At 36.0% G+C, this 19,334-nt stretch overlaps 1 protein-coding gene across 3 annotated transcripts; it reads left to right on the forward strand.

Annotated features, from left to right (window-relative positions):
* The first annotated feature begins 1,236 nt into the window (after positions 1–1,236).
* On the forward strand, positions 1,237–19,124 carry LOC132132424 (set1/Ash2 histone methyltransferase complex subunit ASH2-like). Of its 3 annotated transcripts, none has more exons than XM_059544787.1 (17): positions 1,237–1,330; positions 1,766–1,829; positions 2,665–2,798; positions 2,881–2,969; positions 3,977–4,071; positions 4,139–4,234; positions 4,317–4,412; positions 7,436–7,511; positions 7,585–7,620; positions 10,246–10,351; positions 11,345–11,562; positions 11,641–11,808; positions 11,889–12,082; positions 13,744–13,836; positions 13,929–14,027; positions 17,181–17,240; positions 18,500–19,124. In XM_059544787.1, the coding sequence occupies exons 1-17, from the start codon at positions 1,284–1,286 to the stop codon at positions 18,605–18,607; spliced, it is 1,779 nt and encodes a 592-aa protein (XP_059400770.1). In that variant the 5' UTR covers positions 1,237–1,283; the 3' UTR covers positions 18,608–19,124. The 3 variants fall into 3 exon arrangements, with proteins under 3 accessions (XP_059400770.1, XP_059400771.1, XP_059400772.1); XM_059544788.1 differs by having other exon boundaries at positions 7,603–7,620; XM_059544789.1 differs by lacking the exon at positions 7,585–7,620 and having other exon boundaries at positions 1,238–1,330.
* Positions 19,125–19,334: the final 210 nt, after the last annotated feature.

Raw genomic sequence — 19,334 nt, forward strand, 5'->3', positions numbered from 1 at the left:
CACTGTAATGTCTAGAACCACCACTCACTGTTAATTAACATAATATTTGAATCAGATGTAGCTGGGCACATAATTCGAAATGATCAAAACGTACACGGACCAACTTTCTTGTCCATCTTCTCTCACTTGAATCCTCTTCTTGAGTCTTGAGCCTCTTGAAACTTCTGCAAGCCCCGCCTTGTTCACGCAGTGATTGACGTGGTCGGCTCGGAATGCATTTTCAATGCGAATTTTGCTACATTCATTGCGGGACATTGAATGAAAATGCAATCGTAAGTGTCTTGACTGTGAGTGTTAATGCAATTAAGAAAAATAGCATTTGAATGATAATTTTGCCACAGTTTTTGCTTGAACATGTTATACATATCTAATCATTTCTGTAATACATTTTCCTTTTAATTTTGCGACTTATAAAGCGTTAAAATTAGTATTCATTTTACATATTAAAACTAGTGTATGAAATGGCAAATGAAAATTATGTAATTTAATTTTCATTTTGCACCAAACGTTGCACATGTATTGCATGTATTGGAAAATGTAAATGTAAATACAGAAATGCATTGCCATTTTACATAATTGCATTGTCATTTTGAATATTACATTCCAAATTGAATATTGCTACCCATATGCTTCCATAATCCTATGCTACACTATACTATGCTATACTACACTATAGTAAGTTATGCTATACTTATACTATACTATACTATACTATACTATACTATACTATACTATACTTAGCTATGCTATAGTACCATACTAAAAATGTGTTGTAACAATTGATTTAAAACAGATACTCTAGGGTTGCCCACAATAGGCTAGTTTAAATAAATAAATAAATAAATAGATATGAAATGGTTTGAGGTTACTGCAATGATGGTTTTGTAACAAATTATTATTAAAATTATTAAAGATAACAAACAACACATGGTTAAAAACGAAAAACAGCATTCTTAACAGATAAAAATATATCTATTCTATACCTTACTCTAGTATATGATTATCATTGATAATGCTTTCCTTAATTCATGCTTTATTGTAACAACTGTAAAACAAATAGGGTTTCCAACCATGTTTTTTTTTTTTAACATTTAAACGACAAAACTTAGCTTTAATAAACAAACAAAAAGGATACAAACATGCATACTTTTGCAACGGGGTTATTCAGCCGTTGTCCGGCAGGTGTCAGTGTGTGTCTGAGCACTGTGTGAATCACGGACAGAATGGCCGCGATGAAGCCGTTGTGTCATCGCGAGATTTCAATCACTGTCGTTATTTTAAAGATGGCTGCAGAAGCGGGATCTGCGCCCGAGAGAGACACAACAGAAGGGTAAGAAGCAATAAAAACATGCTTTAAACAATGAAAACATTGATATTAAGTAATTAGAGACATGCTCATGTTTATATTTCACAGCTGTGATGTTAATAGCGTTGCTCAGCACACAAACAGTGTTTGAATGAAGTGCTGCTGTTTGTTTATCTTCTCATTTATGCGATGCCTTCCAAATCGAAACCTGCGCTAATCAGAATAACGTTACTAGTTTCGTTTCTTTCTGCGCTCTTTGTGGTTTTGTGTTCGTTTTCATTTTAAAGTGCCATTTATAAGCAGCTACTGACGGATGATGACGTTTCTGTACAGGTCCGTAATGTTAATGACGTGTACATGTGGGCGGGGATATGTTAATGAGCTCATGGTTAAGCTCGAGTGATTGGTCAGTTCTGATAGGTTTCTATCTCATATTGTCACGAATGTGTGTTTTTGCAGAGATGCATCATTTGGAGATCTGACCACAAACATGGAGACTGTGTCCAGTGGAAAAGACACTATGGTACTGATGTGCTGCTCTTCTTGTGAATGGAGATTATTCCAAAGGATTTATTTTATTTCCTATGTAATTGAAGGATTATATTACTATTATATCATTATAAAATTAATATATTGTTACTATAATAATTTATTATAAACTTTATATAATTAAAATTTCTATTTTTATTTACATTTTAGCCTTTTTATACTTAAAAAAAAAAATTGTCAGTAGTTTTTTACTTTAAAAAAAAAAAAAAAAAAATTAATTTCTTAATTTCTTAGTTTTTATTTTAAGTAGTTTTAGTACTTAAACATGTTTATTTCAGTAAGTTTTTAAATAAACATTTGTAATTTTTGCAGCTTTTTTTAGTTTGTTTTTCATCTATTTTTATTTTGTTTCAGTTAATTTATTTTATTTCTGTAATTTAAGTTTTATTATTATTATATTATAATAAATTATCATTAGAATTTTTTTTTTATTTAATCAGTGTATTCATATTTTGAATTAGCCTTTTTATATTTACTTTTCATTTTTTTGTAATTTTTCATTAGTTTTTGCTTTTTTTATAAATAAATTTCCCAATTAATTTCTTAGTTTTATTTTTAACATTAGTGTTTTTTCTGTATTTCTGATCAAATACATGCAATCTTGATGAGCAGAAGAGACTTTTTTTAAGAAGCATTACTGATCCCAAACTTTTTTAATGGCAGTGTATAACATTTTGTGGATAGAAAGTCCTAATATTTAGTATTTCATTAAATGTCCTGCATCACTTGGACATATGTCACATTACAGAATGTGCTGTTTGGTTTTGATTTTTAGTGTAACGTAACGTTGTGTCTTTGTGTGTCCTCAGGACAGTTCGGAGGCGGCGGACGCACAGACAGGATCTGGAGACGATGAGAACGGCCGTCAGCTCGGGGAAGTGGAGCTGCAGTGTGCTCTGTGTATGAAGTGGTTTACGGCGGACACGTTCAGCATCGACACGGCGTATGTTTGTGTCCTGATGCACGCAGATGAACGAGTGTCTCACATGCATGTTTTTATGCTGTCTGTTTGTTCTTTCCTGCAGAACTTGCCTGCCCTTCGTGACCAATTATGTGTTTCACTGCAATGTGTGCCACCACAGCGGAAACACATACTTTTTGAGGAAGCAAGCGAGTGAGTTTGACTCGCTGTATTGGTGAACATCTTTTGCATGCTACTGATTGAATCGTTATGTAGGTATTAAACAGTATTTACTAGGGCTGCACGATTTGGATTTATATAAAAATAAAAATCTTTAAAAAAATACAATTTAAAAAGAAAATTTCATGCTTTGCTTTTGTGTACGGCTGTGTAATATAGCCAGAATTTTCTGATTATTTATTTATATGGCTATATTATTATTATATTCATAATATTATAGTCATGTAATAATATTATTATTATTATAATTTATACATGTATAATAATCATTAAATAAAAACTAAATATTATTTTTATGATATAACAATAAAAAAGTAAAATAACATAATATAAATATTTGTAATTAATATTACAACTGTAAAATTACAATTCTAATATTTATATCCGTCCTCATTTCTTCATTTTCAAATGTTAAACATTAAATGTGTTAAATTAAATAATAGTCAAGTCACCTTTATTTTTATAGCGCTTTATTCAATACAGATTTAGTGTTAAACAGGAAAAAAAACGTGCTGATGATGCAAGATACTAAAAGAATTAAATAATAATAATAATTATTATTGTTATAATTACTAAAATATAATATAAAAATTACTAAATACACAAAATAAATATTACTTCTGTAATATAAAAAATATATTGATAATAATTATTATTATGATTGTTAAAATTACTCTTTAAAAACTACTAATAGTAGTAATTTTAGTTTACATTAATACTGTAGTATTAATATTTATAGCCATTTAATTTCTTCATTTTCAAACGCTAAACTAAACTATTATTATGCATTATAGTTGTAGTCACTTAAATATACAAATGACTAAAAAACAAAACAAATGCAGCTTTTTGCAAAAACGGCACTAAAAATGTCATTTTTATTTAGATCATACAGCTCTAGCATAAAATGCACAGCATGCATTAAGAAGCACATCCGTATTACATTCAGTCATTACATTGATTCTTGATCATTTTAACCACAGATCTGAAGGAGATGTGTCTCACAACTTTGGCAAATCTGACATGGAGGTCCAGAACTCAAGAGGAGCATCCCAAAACTATGTTCTCTAAAGATAAGGTATGCTTTCAGCAGGAGGTCAGTGAGTGCAGTACCATGTGTTTCATGTGTGCTTTCTCTTGTGAAGGACATCATACCTTTCATTGACAAATTCTGGGAGTGCATGACGACCCGCCAGAGGCCCGGCAAACTCACATGGCCAAATAATATCGTCAAGACTATGGTAAGTCATTTGATATTACTTGATTTCTTCTGTCTGTGATGTGGCTTATGGAGAAAGGCTGACTCTTGTTGTTTGGACTCAGAGTAAAGAGCGAGATGTTTTCCTGGTGAAAGAACATCCAGACCCCGGCAGTAAAGACCCTGAAGAGGACTATCCCAAGTTTGGTTTGCTTGATCAGGTGCCATTTTATAGACATCGGCTCATATAAACACACAGCAGAATAGGACACTATCACAAAATCACACCGAGATTCAGGATTCACCGATATGAGTTTCTCTTAAACATAGCTTATTAAATTCTGCTGTTTAAGTTCACTTAGGTCCATCCTGAATCCAGTTTAGAGTTTTATAGGTTTTCAAATTTTATTTACTTTTATAGTATTTCAGCTTGTTACCTGACTTGAAAAAACCAAAGGAAGCTGAAATCAAAACACCAAATTACATGCATTGTGTTTTTGCTATAGTGTTAAAATATTTAAAAAGCAATGCTCTTTTTTGTAAATATGCATTATTGTACATGTGGAATTTAAAAAAATTGCATTTTAATGTCTTAACCTTTTGCTGTCTGATCAAGTAATTAGACAAAATAGATTTGATATTAATGATATTACATTATGAATTTCACATACTAGCACTGTATACTATACAAAGTGAAAATAATAGTATGGTAGTGTTATTGTAGATTAATACTAATAATACAATTTTTATTTTATAAAAAATAAAACTAATTATAAAAAATTGTTTGCTAAAATTGAAATAAAAATAAAGATATATAGATAAATATTAAAAATTAAAAGCGAGTAAAAATGACATAATGCACATACTGTAACTAAATGACTAAAACTTAAACTGCAAATACAACCCGAATTCCGGAAAAGTTGGGACGTTTTTTAAATTTTAATAAAATGAAAACTAAAAGACTTTCAAATCACATGAGCCAATACTTTATTCACAATAGAACATAGATAACGTAGCAAATGTTTAAACTGAGAAAGTTTACAAATTTATGCACAAAATGAGCTCATTTCAATTTTGATTTCTGCTACAGGTCTCAAAATAGTTGGGACGGGGCATGTTTACCATGGTGTAGCATCTCCTTTTCTTTTCAAAACAGTTTGAAGACGTCTGGGCATTGAGGCTATGAGTTGCTGGAGTTTTGCTGTTGGAATTTGGTCCCATTCTTGCCTTATATAGATTTCCAGCTGCTAAAGAATTCGTGGTCGTCTTTGACGTATTTTTCGTTTAATGATGCGCCAAATGTTCTCTATAGGTGAAAGATCTGGACTGCAGGCAGGCCAGGTTAGCACCCGGACTCTTCTACGACGAAGCCATGCTGTTGTTATAGCTGCAGTATGTGGTTTTGCATTGTCCTGCTGAAATAAACAAGGCCTTCCCTGAAATAGACGTTGTTTGGAGGGAAGCATATGTTGCTCTAAAACCTTTATATACCGTTCAGCATTCACAGAGCCTTCCAAAACATGCAAGCTGCCCATACTGTATGCACTTATGCACCCCCATACCATCAGAGATGCTGGCTTTTGAACTGAACGCTGATAACATGCTGGAAGGTCTCCCTCCTCTTTAGCCCGGAGGACACGGCGTCCGTGATTTCCAACAAGAATGTCAAATTTGGACTCGTCTGAGCATAAAACACTATTCCACTTTGAAATAGTCCATTTTAAATGAGCCTTGGCCCACAGGACACGACGGCGCTTCTGGACCATGTTCACATATGGCTTCCTTTTTGCATGATAGAGCTTTAGTTGGCATCTGCTGATGGCACGGCGGATTGTGTTTACCGACAGTGGTTTCTGGAAGTATTCCTGGGCCCATTTAGTAATGTCATTGACACAATCATGCCGATGAGTGATGCAGTGTCGTCTGAGAGCCCGAAGACCACGGGCATCCAATAAAGGTCTCCGGCCTTGTCCCTTACGCACAGAGATTTCTCCAGTTTCTCTGAATCTTTTGATGATGTTATGCACTGTAGATGATGAGATTTGCAAAGCCTTTGCAATTTGACATTGAGGAACATTGTTTTTAAAGTTTTCCACAATTTTTTTACGCAGTCTTTCACAGATTGGCGAGCCTCTGCCCATCTTTACTTCTGAGAGACTCTGCTTCTCTAAGACAAAGTTTTTATAGCTAATCATGTTACAGACCTGATATCAATTAACTTAATTAATCACTAGATGTTCTCCCAGCTGAATCTTTTCAAAACTGCTTGCTTTTTTAGCCATTTGTTGCCCCCGTGCCAACTTTTTTGAGACCTGTAGCAGGCATTAAATTTTAAATGAGCTAATTAAGTGGATAAAAGTGTAACATTTCTCAGTTTAAACATTTGCTACGTTATCTATGTTCTATTGTGAATAAAATATTGGCTCATGTGATTTGAAATTCCTTTAGTTTTCATTTTATTAAAATTTAAAAACGTCCCAACTTTTCCGGAATTCGGGTTGTAAAAAAAATATATAATAATAATTTAAAATATATTCATAATTATTAGTACGTTAAGAAAATCATGTATAAATAATACTAAAATAACACTTGTACGGTAGAATTCTATTCCAAAAATAAACATGGTGTCTATAATTGTCTATTTTTGAAATAGTATACTACATGGTTAGAGGGTCAGACTCCCAATCGAAAGGTTGTGAGTTCGAGTCTCGGGCCAGCAGGAATTGTGGGTGGGGGGAGTGCATGTACAGTGCTCTCTCCCTCAATACCACGACTTAGGTGCCCTTGAGCAAGGCATCGAACCCCCAACTGCTCCCCGGGCGCCGCAGCATAAATGGCTGCCCACTGCTCCGGGTGTGTGCTCGCTGTGTGTGTGTGTGTTCACTGCTCTGTGTGTGTGCACTTCGGATGAGTTAAATGCAGAGCACAAATTCCGAGTATGGGTCACCATACTTGGCTGAATGTCACTTCACTCACACTCACATATGCATATGCAGTTGGCATCAATTAGCAGAAGAATGCCATTAATATGAACGTTATATTAATGCAATGAACAGCTATTTAGCATTTTAATCCAGTCATGACAGGCCACACACATACTGAATCAAGGGTATGCATTGCTTCATGGGATACAGTATTCTGTACCTTTTGTTCTGGTTTTGTACTGCAACATTTAGTGGGTCATTTTCAGTGTTTTATGAATACTGAAAGATTTGGTGGTAAATCTGCGTTTGGTTTTCCTCAGGATCTGGCAAATATTGGACCATCGTATGACAACCAGAAGCAGATGACAGCCGTCACGGGTGCTGGAGGGTTAAATGGTAAAACTCTCTAAACTCTAGACATTATTAAAGTTGTATATTTGAATCCATTGCTAAGGGAGTTTCTTTAAAGCTGTGCGTTGTATTCCAGGTGGATCGACTTTTTCAGGTGAATATTTTTGGCTTTTGAAATGGAAGTCTGATGTTTGGTGTTCCTGTAGTGTCTTCTCCCTTTGCAACGATCTTTGCGCTCTTGATTGACTTGCTGTAGCACTAATTCATGTTTCTGTGTGCTTGCGCCCCCTCTTTTCCCTTTTAGACACTGAAATCTAACCGTTAGGGGTGTAACGATTAACCGCGAGCTGATTGAAAATAGATTAAAATATTTGACGATTCAAATCTGTTGAGGTGCTAAACAAATCGCAAATCGATTAGGAGTTTATATGAATGTGCGTCTTTAGAAAAGTTTAGATGGTATTTTTTCTTTTCGTCTTGCCTCTGTATAATGCATATTAAAGTTCATCTGTGCAGCGCTGCTTTGTTTACGGCGGTAACCAAGGAAACGTTTTAAGCTCCACCTGCTGTGGTGTTCACAAGTGCTTTGTTTACGGCGGTAACCAAGGAAACGTTTTAAGCTCCACCTGCTGCGGTGTTCACAAGTGCTTTGTTTACGGCGGTAACCAAGGAAACGTTTTAAGCTCCACCTGCTGCGGTGTTCGCAAGTGCTTTGTTTACGGCGGTAACCAAGGAAACGTTTTAAGCTCCACCTGCTGCGGTGTTCGCAAGTGCTTTGTTTACGGCGGTAACCAAGGAAACGTTTTAAGCTCCACCTGCTGCGGTGTTCGCAAGTGCTTTGTTTACGGCGGTAACCAAGGAAACGTTTTAAGCTCCACCTGCTGCGGTGTTCGCAAGTGCTTTGTTTACGGCGGTAACCAAGGAAACGTTTTAAGCTCCACCTGCTGCGGTGTTCGCAAGGGCTTTGTTTACGGCGGTAACCAAGGAAACGTTTTTAGCTCCACCTGCTGCGGTGTTCGCAAGTGCTTTGTTTACGGCGGTAACCAAGGAAACGTTTTAAGCTCCACCTGCTGCGGTGTTCACAAGTGCTTTGTTTACGGCGGTAACCAAGGAAACGTTTTAAGCTCCACCTGCTGCGGTGTTCACAAGTGCTTTGTTTACGGCGGTAACCAAGGAAACGTTTTAAGCTCCACCTGCTGCGGTGTTCACGAGTGCTTTGTTTACGGCGGTAACCAAGGAAATGTTTTAAGCTCCACCTGCTGCGGTGTTCACGAGTGCTTTGTTAACGGCGGTAACCTAGGAAACGTTTTAAGCTCCACCTGCTGCGGTGTTCACGAGTGCTTTGTTTACGGCGGTAACCAAGGAAACGTTTTAAGCTCCACCTGCTGCGGTGTTCACGAGTGCTTTGTTTACGGCGGTAACCAAGGAAACGTTTTAAGCTCCGCCTGCTGCGGTGTTCACGAGTGCTTTGTTTACGGCGGTAACCAAGGAAACGTTTTAAGCTCCGCCTGCTGCGGTGTTCACGAGTGCTTTGTTTACGGCGGTAACCAAGGAAACGTTTTAAGCTCCGCCTGCTGCGGTGTTCACGAGTGCTTTGTTTACGACGGTAACCAAGGAAACGTTTTAAGCTCCACCTGCTGCAGTGTTCACGAGTGCTTTGTTTACGGTGGTAACCAAGGAAACGTTTTAAGCTCCGGCTGCTGCGTTGTTCACGAGTGCTTTGTTTATGCCGGTAACCAAGTAAATGCTTTAAGCTCCGTCTGCTGCATTGTTCACTAGTGCTTTGTTTACAGCTGTAATCAAGGAAACGCTTTAAGCTCCACCTGCTGGCAGAGAGTGAATCTGCATCTCGTTCAGCTCGTCTACTGTTTCTGTTTCATGCTGATTTTTTTTATGTATAGTTTCACAAAGCTGAAGTCAAATCATTCTGTTTTTAATTAAGATTTCAGAATTATACGATCTAGTTTAGTTTTAAAAACTGCTCATGTTGCATGTCTGCAGCATCTTTGTGTGGATCATGATTAAAATGCAGTGGTTTCCTTTCATTTGAAATGGAAAGACCACAGACAATCCTTATTGTTTATTTGAAGAGATGGATTTTATCTGTGATGCTTATTTATTTGAATTGGGGCTTGTTTTAAAATTTCTGTTTAGTTTTGTTATTTACATTTATATTATATTTAAATTGAGTCATTTAGCAGACACTTTATCCAAAGCGACTTACAAATGAGGACAATGGAAGCAATCAAAAACAACAAAAGAGCAATGATATTCAAGTGCTATATTAGTATGTTATTAATGGTGTATATTTCAATTTCACTAAGAAACGTGTAGCTTTTTGTCCAAGCAATAATAAAAGGATGCATTTAATTTCTAATTTGTCTTAAATCTAATTTTGTAAAAAAAAAAAAAAAAAAAAATATATATATATATATATATATATATATATATATATATATATATATATATATATATATATATATATATATATATATATATATATATATATATATATATATATATTGTCGTGAATTGAATCGTGAGTTGAGTGAATCGTTACATCCCTACTAACCGTCCTGGCTTTTGGCACATGAATGGACTGAGGCATATTGCTTTGACGCTTGAGCTTTGTTGTGTTTGTCAAACGCTGTGGCCTTTAGATTAAGCTCAATCCCCGGGCTGCTCTGCTGCAAGCGTTTACGTTGTTCATGTTGGATGATCCGAGCGTGTGAATCAGGCTGAGGTTGAATCTCCGTCTGAGACTCTGCTTCTGTCACAGGAGGGCTTCCTCCAGCTGCTTCAGGAAAAGGAAGAGGAGCCAAACGCAAACAGCAGCAGCAGCAGCACGACGGAGCTGTGGCTGGAACGGCCAAAAGAACACGCAGGTCTGACACCAAGGGCATCTTAAAGTCCATTTGAAATGAGATTAAACTCCACTTTATTCATAATTGCATGTTGTAAATGTTTCATTTGTGTCCACTTTTCATTGTGTAAATTTTTTGGATTTAAAAATGCACTTGTTTGAAGTCTGTTTCATTGTGTACCCGCCTTTCTTGTTAATTTTAATTTCTTCCTCATTTGGATAAAAGCATCTACTAAAAGTCTAAATGACTAAATACTTGGATAATCCAACCCAAAATTAAAATACTGTCATTAATCATTTACCCCCATTTCATTCCAAACCTGTAAAAGCTTTGTTCGTCTTCAGAACACAATTTAAGATATTTTGGTATAAGTTAATAACACTGTCAAGGTCCAGAAAAGTATGAAAGACGTTGTCAGAATAGTCCATCTACCACTGGTTCATTATGAAGCGACAACAATAATTTGTTTGCACCGATAAAACCAAAATAACGACTTTATTTAACAATTCATCTCCTCTGTGTCTCTCCGCATCACCATAGTGCCATGATGTGGAGAAACACGGAGACGATTTGCTGAATAAAGTCATTATCTTTATATTTACGGTTGAACCACTGATGGCAGATGGACTATTCTGAGGATGACTTTCATTCTTTTCTGGACCTTGACATTGTAAGTTACTTGGCAGTCTATGGGACAGTCACAAGCCTCCCGGTTTTCAGCCAAAATATCTTAAAATGTGTTACGAAGACGAACTTAGCTTTTACAAGTTTGGAACGACATGGGGGTAAGAGATTTAACGGAGTATCCCTTTAAAAATATTTGACAAATATTTAAATCCTTTAATGTTCATTTCAACAATGCATTATTAAAATCTAAAGATGTATCTGTAAATACTATTTAATCAAGCTAATATGAACTGATGATGGACACAGTTGTGGTTTTTCACCCAATTCTAAAAACAAATACACACGTAGTTAAAATTTATAGATCTGATCTTTTACTCCTTGTTTTAGTGACCCACTGTTCTCAGCGCAGCGTCTTCCGCCCCATGGTTACCCTCTCGAACACCCCTTCAACAAAGACGGGTACCGCTACATCCTAGCCGAGCCGGATCCCCATGCTCCCGACCCGGAAAAACTGGAGCTGGACTGCTGGGCCGGGAAGCCCATCCCTGGAGACCTGTACCGCGCGTGTCTGTACGAGAGAGTGCTCCTGGCGCTGCATGACCGAGGTACATGTGATATCCTCAACATCAGACCAAAATAAACCTCCTGCTCCATTGCTTACTATCTTCTTATATATATTTCAGCACCACAGTTGAAGATTTCAGACGACCGCTTGACGGTGACCGGAGAAAAGGGCTACTCGATGGTCCGAGCGTCTCATGGGGTCAGAAAGGGCGCGTGGTATTTTGAGGTCACTGTGGACGAGATGCCACCGGACACCGCGGCTCGACTGGGCTGGTCACAGCCTTTAGGTCTGTCCTGTAACAGCACTGCTAACACTTACAGAAGCGTCCGTGTATTTACAGCGTCTATCATATGTGTTTCATCTCAGGAAACCTTCAAGCTCCTCTGGGTTACGATAAGTTCAGCTACTCGTGGCGCAGTAAGAAAGGAACACGCTTCCATCAGTCCATGGGAAAGCATTACTCTGATGGATACGGACAGGGCGACGTCTTGGGCTTCTACATTGAGCTTCCAGACGGCACCGAAACCGCCAAGGCTCTGCCTGACACATACAAGGACAAAGTATGAGCACATGAAGTAAAAACACATGAAATAAGATGATAAATAAGTCTCTAGTGTAATGAAATTTACATTTTGGTGACTAAAAATGTTTCTTAAAGAAATAGTTCTTCCATAAAAGAACATTTGCTGTAAATGTGCTGACTCTCAGTCCATCCAAGATTAGGATGAGTTTGTTTCTTCATCAGATTTTGGAGAAATGTCGCATTGCAGTGATGCTCTACAGTGAATGGGTGCCGTCAGAATAAGAGTCTAAACAGCTGATAAAAACATCACAATAATCCACAAGTAATCCACACCAACGGTTTGACATTAAAACACTTTTATGATGGATTTGTTTCTAACAAACAAGCAGCTTTTGGCTTCACAAGTCATTATCTGTTGGACTGGAGTGCTTTGGATTAGAGCTGAAGATCTCGACGGGACCCGACGGGTTCGGGCTTAATTTATATCATCCTACGCTGGGTTGGGCTCGGGCTTGCGCTCCGGTCATGTGATGTGTTTCGGTTAGCGCGAGAAAGATGCAAAAATTGAGAAAAATGCGAAAATGGATGCTGTAGGTGTAACGGAGGCTTGCCTCTGGCGATTACGTTTTGGTTGCACCAGCAACTAAAGCAAAGTCTGAGGTGTGGAAAAGTTTTGACCATGTTTATAATGAGAATAATGAGTGAATAATGACGCACCATCAGTGAGAGCAGGAACACGCTGAAGACATCTACAGTGGATTCAATCATTTTCCTCCACAAAAACATATAGGCTTAGCCTAATCTCTGTGAGTAAAGGTTTTTTTTATGATAGCTAAATATTCATTGAGTGTTAAATGCATAATGTGGACTGAGTATTTACACTAATTTTGGCATTATTCTTTTATTAAATATCATCTGCTAGTGGCGAAGCAAATCCGGCGCCTTTATATTAATTTCGTTATTGCCAAATACCCATCTTAATTTAGAATTTATCTTAATTTAATTTAAAAAAGACTCGTTTTTATTAGTGCGCTGGTCTATTTATAGGCTAAATGAGCCTATGCCTATTTGTTAAGATGTCACATAGGACTTATTTTATTTCCTTATTCCAACTTCCAAGTGGTGTAGTCTACGCTAGTTATGAATAAATTATGTTAAAACCTCTATAAATGACTGAATCTTGACAAAAGGCAAAAGAGCTGTGTGTGTGCGCACATTTGAATAATGTCGGGCTGTAAACGGGTTCGGGCTTTTAAAAAGCTGTCTATCAAAATGTACTTGTCGGGCTCGGGCCGAAACCTGTCGGGCTTGGGTCCTGTCCCCGATTACAGCTCTACTTTGGATTATTGTGATGTATTTATCAGCTGTTTGGACTCTCATTCTGACGGCACCCATTCACTGCAGAGCATCCACTGATGAGACACTGATGCAATGCTACATTTCTCCAAATCTGATGAAGAAACAAACATATCTACATCTCAGATGAACTGAGGATGATCACATTTACAGCAAATATATATATATATATAAACTGATTGATTGATGTGCTATTTTAATTTTTATATACAACTCTTTGTGTTGGATATTAAATACATTTTATTAATCAAGTTATTAAATAAACTTTATTTCCAGTTTGAAAGCTTAAATTAAATTTTGTGCCTCACTAATCTAAAGTTGCAATGTTGATTTTTTTCAAAGGCGCTGATCAAATTCAAAAGCTATTTGTACTTTGAAGAGAAAGATTACGTGGACAAGGCTGAGAAGAGTTTAAAACCCATCAGCTCCAGTCAAGTGAGTGTTTCACTGCATTATAATCATGTGTTCATGTGGCTATTGGATTGTGATGTCATCACTGATGCATGATTATTTTTTTTTTTTTACAGATTATATTTTTTAAGAACGGAGTGAATCAAGGAGTGGCCTATGAGGATCTGTTCGAGGGCATGTATTACCCCGCCATATCCCTCTACAAGAGCTGCACGGTACGTGAAAACGGTCTTAAAGTTGTTCTTTCTCTTTTGTGGGAGTAAATCTAGACAAACATTAAAATAAATATTGCTAGTTTAGATACAGCAGGACAGAAACTCTCATCTGAATGCAGGGTTCCCACGCGTCCTGGAAAACCTGGAAATCCTGGAATATTAATGACCAATTTTCCAGTCCTGGAAAACACATGGAAAATGAGAGAAAACATAGATTGTCCTGAAAAAAATCTTGTTGTCCTGGAAAATTATTATTTTTAAATTTACTTGATCATTAAAGAATTGGCCGATAACTGGTTGAAACAATGAACGTAACAGAAAGCGCTCTGTTCAGGGATGCTGAGTTTTGACACGTGAGCTCACGCTGTTTAAGCTCCCTGTGACGTATGACGCTGTCTCGTGTTGCCGGTTTTCAGGTGCTAGAAATTAATTTTTTCAATGTTTGCAGCAAATGTTCACTGGTATGGAGGTAATATTTCATTACATGTTAATAATATTGTAAAGTAATTATTTTGATACGCATGTGCAAGGGGTCTGCACGGCGAATTACAGCATGCGTGACGGCATTTGCCTGAGAAAAGGTTATCGATTTGTTAAGTCTATTTTATTTAGAATCGTTGGAACGTCTTGCATCCCCATGACAAATCAGACCCAAACTTCCCAAACCTGTTTTATGAACGATATAGGAAGGGAAAATGAAAAGCTGACGCGATGCACAGCGATAATTGTATGTTCATAGTGCAGTCAGACTTGTGAACATGAGGCGGAGGCCGGTAGTATATAATAGTACTTATATAAACGTATATATAAAGGCACGTTTGCTATTGTACTATTGTCTGTTTGCTCTGTTTCACCAACCTAGTAGTTCCAAACAGACGTTTCTCTTAGCAACATACAGTACAGTGACGTTTCTTTGCCGACTGAATCTTTGAGAAACGATTCATGACCCATTCATGAAGACCGTCATTTTCTTCATTCCTAAATAAGCGTTTTGAATGAATCGTTTGATAAGAGTGACTCCAATGATTCACACATTAAGACTGTTATTTGCTGCCATCTGCTGGTGGTAATAGTTTAATTTTTAAAGCATCTTACCTTTCCTCTTTCTATTCTAATATGTTTTTTTTATTAAATAAGGAACATTAACACAAGGAGCATCCTGTAAAAATTCAGCTGTTCAAAAAAGAATGTGTCTCCTTCCTTTCCATGACTTGCAAGAAAATAATGGAGAGAAGTCCCCTAATATACCCAGCTGTGTGGCACTTGAGCTCCCTTGACTTCACCTTACTGTTAAAATCAAATGCCTATCGAAAAAGTGTCGCAGACAAAAGTGAGGAGTTAACAGCTCTAAAACAAAGCTTGGAAAAGTTGCAAGAGAGTTTGAGCCAACTCAAACAGTAAAAAAAAAATTCACAAGGTTACTGTGGAGCTTAATGCAGTAAATATTTTGGACAGACATTTATTTGTTTAGTCTGTTTGGGACAGATGCTTTTTGCAAACTATTTTTATAATGCCTTTTATTTCTTTGGAGACTGCAGTTGGGGGAAGAGGGAAGGGGAAGCTTGACAAGAAGGGCCTAGACAGTCGTTATAATGTGTTCATTAAAATAAAGTGTAGAGTTTACCTTCAGAAGCTGTGTGTGTGTGTGTGTGTGTGTGAGAGTGTGTGCGTGTGTGCGCGTGCGTGCGTGTGCGCGTGTGTGTGTGTGACCAAATGGTCCCCACAAGGATAGTATAACCTAAGATCATCTACATTGTGGGGACCAGCCAGCAGTCCCCATGGGGGAAATGGATCAAGAAACATACTAAATGTTTTTTTGAAAATGTCAAAAGTTTTCTGTGATAGTGGGATAGAATATACAGTTTGTACAGTATAAAAACCATTATGTCTAAGGAGATTCTCTAGCAGGATAGTGAACCAGACGTGTGTGTGTGTGTGTGTGTATTTGGTGCATTTCTGATTTTATAGTTGGGTTATAGCCATAAATTGTATGCTTTTTTTAAGAGAGGAGAGAGGAATATATTACTTTAGGCTGTGAATATGTGATCCTTATATTTTATTCCCATCATCATGAAATTTGAAATGTCCTGGAAAACGATCTCTGAAAAAGAGTGGGAACCCTGGAATGTGAATCATTCTTTTAATTATTCACAACCACTGATGCCCATACTACTGTTACACAAGTTTGGGGATGTTTTTAAAGGGATAGTTCACCCAAAAATTTTAATTACCCCATGATTTAGCCACCTTTAAGCAAGTCTAGGTGTTATATGGCTTTCTTCTTTCAGATGAATGCAGTCAGAGTTATATTAAAAAATGTCCTGGTCCTTTCAAGCTTTATAATGGCAGTGAATGGGTGTTGAGATTCAATAGTCCAAAAGAAGTCTGATAAAGTTCATCCATCCGTAATAAAAACATTAAAAAGTGCACCACAAGGCTCCGAGGGGTTAATAAAGACCTCCTAATTTTTTAAATATCCATATTTAAAACTTTATAAACAGTCTCCACCAGAGATTGGCGTTCTAGCATTCCAGGACGTATGAAAAGAAGTCTCTTATGCTCACCAAGGTTGCATTTATTTGGTCAAAAATACGGTAAAAACTAAAAAATAAATTACATTTCATTGTAATTTAAAGTGTTTTTTTTTTTTATATGTGAATATATTGTAAACTGTAATTTATTTGTGATGCGCAGCTGAATTTTCAGCATCATTCCTCCAGTCTTCAGTGTCACATGATCTTCACAAATCAGAATATGCTGAATATCTGTTAATATTTAAGATTTAAAGATTTTTTTTAGGATTCACAGATGAATAGAAAGTTTAAAAGAGCAACATTTATTTCAATTTGATATCTTTTGTTACATTATGAATGTTTTACTGTCACTTTTGAGCAATTTAATGCAGCAGTTTAAAAATGTCAATATAAAAAAAAATCTTACACTAGTGTATGAACAAATGTGTGTTTTTCTCCATTCTGGCTAAACCGATTGAGTTTGAGTGCTCTCAGAGGTGTTTGTCATTAGCTCCTCTGTACCTACACTAGATGGTGCAGTTTGAAAGAGTCGAGATGATGTAACTGACAGGATTATGTCATGCATACCATCCGAAATCAGTGGATGTATATTATTTTTCATGCTGTTTCTTCTCTCCAGGTGTCTGTTAATTTTGGACCACACTTTAAATACCCACTAAAAGACATCAAGTATCAGCCAGTGAGTATGAAATCCAAAGTGTTAAGATTTTTTACACTTGAATGCTTTTCCTGTTACTGTAATACTGATTGATATATTTCTATCCTCAAATGACAGCATAATATTTCCACATGTGCTCTGAGATATTTATGTCGTAGCGTTCTTTTTATTCTGATTCAGAGACTGAAATCATCTGTACTCCACCTTATTATTAACTGCTTTGGCTCAGCGCTTTACTTCCAGAGAAGACATTAAAGCTGTGCATGACGTAGTTGTAATGCATACAGTGAGATTCTGGGGAACCGTGTGGTTCAGTCTTTATTTGATTCAATCTATTTATAAAAGAATAAGTTAAGTGCAGTGTTGTTTTGCTATCATTTGATATACTGTTTTTTTAATATCTTGAATTCGTTTGTACTTGTGTGTTTTCCGTTTTCATTTTCATTTTAAAGTTTAGTAACTTTTGTTGTGTTTTGACATTTTTATTTATTTATTTGTATTAGTTTTTGTTGGTTATAGTTTTTATTTTTTTGTCGTTTAGGTTTTTTGAGTAAATCAAGTAAAACTTTATATGTATATGTCATTTTTATTATAGAATTTTTAGTCTACATTAATTTTTTTATTAATTTTCATTTCAGTTTTTGTGACTTTAATTCAAGTTAAACTAAATGAAAATAAGAAATATTGCAACATGCTGAAATAAAATAATATATATTTTTGATAAATTTCAGTGTATTTCAGTTTACTTTTTAACTATAATAACCCTGTATATGTGCATTATAAATCAAATGATTAAATATGATTTTTCTTTTTGTTTATTTAGTAAAATATGCATTGACATTTTCAACAAATTTGAATTTTTTGGGATAACACTTTACAACAAGGTTCATTATTTAATGCGAACTAAGAATGAACAACACCTCTACTGTATTTAATATTCTTAGTTAATGTTAATTTCAACATTTATTGATGCATTACTAAAATCAATGGTTGTGCTTGTTAACATTAGTTAATGCACTGAAATTATCATGAACTGTATTTTCATGTACTAACATTAACAATGACTGTTGAATTTGAAAAGTGTCACCCTTTATTAGCCATTTTAGTGCAAATTTTATCTTAAAATATCATTTATATTTCAGTTATATTACCCATTATTAATTTCTGCTTGTCGTACAGCTGAAGTACAACAATCTGCAATGTTTTGAGCTGTTATTGCACCATTGATGTTGATTGATTTCATGGTCACAGTTCAGATTTTTCTCCCTGTTTATCATCAGATAAGTGACATGGGTTGGGGTGCTGTGATTGAACACTCGCTGGCTGATTTGCTGTACCACGTAGAGACGGATGTAGACGGCCGACGGAGTCCCCCATGGGAGGGTTAAAACCATGCCAAATCCTCCATCCATCAGGCTGAAAACATGCTTTTCATGACCCGTTCTCAGCAGCACACAGCTTTTTTGTTGTATGTTATTAAATCATTTGGTTACAGTTGTATCCTGCCCTTGTTTCCCGTGGAGGAATGGAAAGATTCTTCTCAGAAGATGTTTCTGAGGATGTTTTTGAGCTGTAGGATGGTTTATCTTTTATGTAAGCTCATATTAATGGTTGCATATTACATTTCCTCATACTGCAGGATTATTTTAGCATCAGTTATGCAATATAAATTCCTTCATATGATCCTTTTCCTTTGTAACCGCTCAAGTGCTGTTTGATTTGACTGTATAGTGACCTCTTCAGGTCTGATGTTCAGTTGTGTGTGATGTGCTGTGTGTTCATTCATGGTTTTTATCAGTTATTTGGTTTGTAGTCATTCAGATAGATGTAAAATATGATCCTTTTTTTGTAAACCATGTTTTATACGCAAATTTGGGTTAATAAAGTTATCTAAATAATTATAAATGGCCTTTTTATTTTTATGCATGTACGTTTGTGATATTTCTACGGTTATAATTCAGTATTTATTAATGCATCGACCAGACGCTATTTGTGCACTGATTTAGTCTCAGGTAAAAACTTGAGTGTAGAAAATATAAATCTGTTTTTTTTTTTTTTTATATGAAAGCATGAAAATAGACATAATTTGCACACTGATTTTGTCTTTTATGTACA

The sequence above is a fragment of the Carassius carassius genome, chromosome 49 (genome assembly GCF_963082965.1).
Source record: "Carassius carassius chromosome 49, fCarCar2.1, whole genome shotgun sequence".
NCBI lineage: Eukaryota > Metazoa > Chordata > Actinopteri > Cypriniformes > Cyprinidae > Carassius > Carassius carassius.

Bases quoted from the DNA above. Each gene is read 5' to 3' on its own strand.
- LOC132132424 (XM_059544787.1), top strand. From the start codon at position 1,284: ATGGCTGCAGAAGCGGGATCTGCGCCCGAGAGAGACACAACAGAAGG. The intron at 2,970-3,976 runs GTGAGTTTGACT...TTTTAACCACAG, and splicing joins CTTTTTGAGGAAGCAAGCGA to ATCTGAAGGAGATGTGTCTC. The intron at 17,241-18,499 runs GTGAGTATGAAA...GTTTATCATCAG, and splicing joins AAGACATCAAGTATCAGCCA to ATAAGTGACATGGGTTGGGG.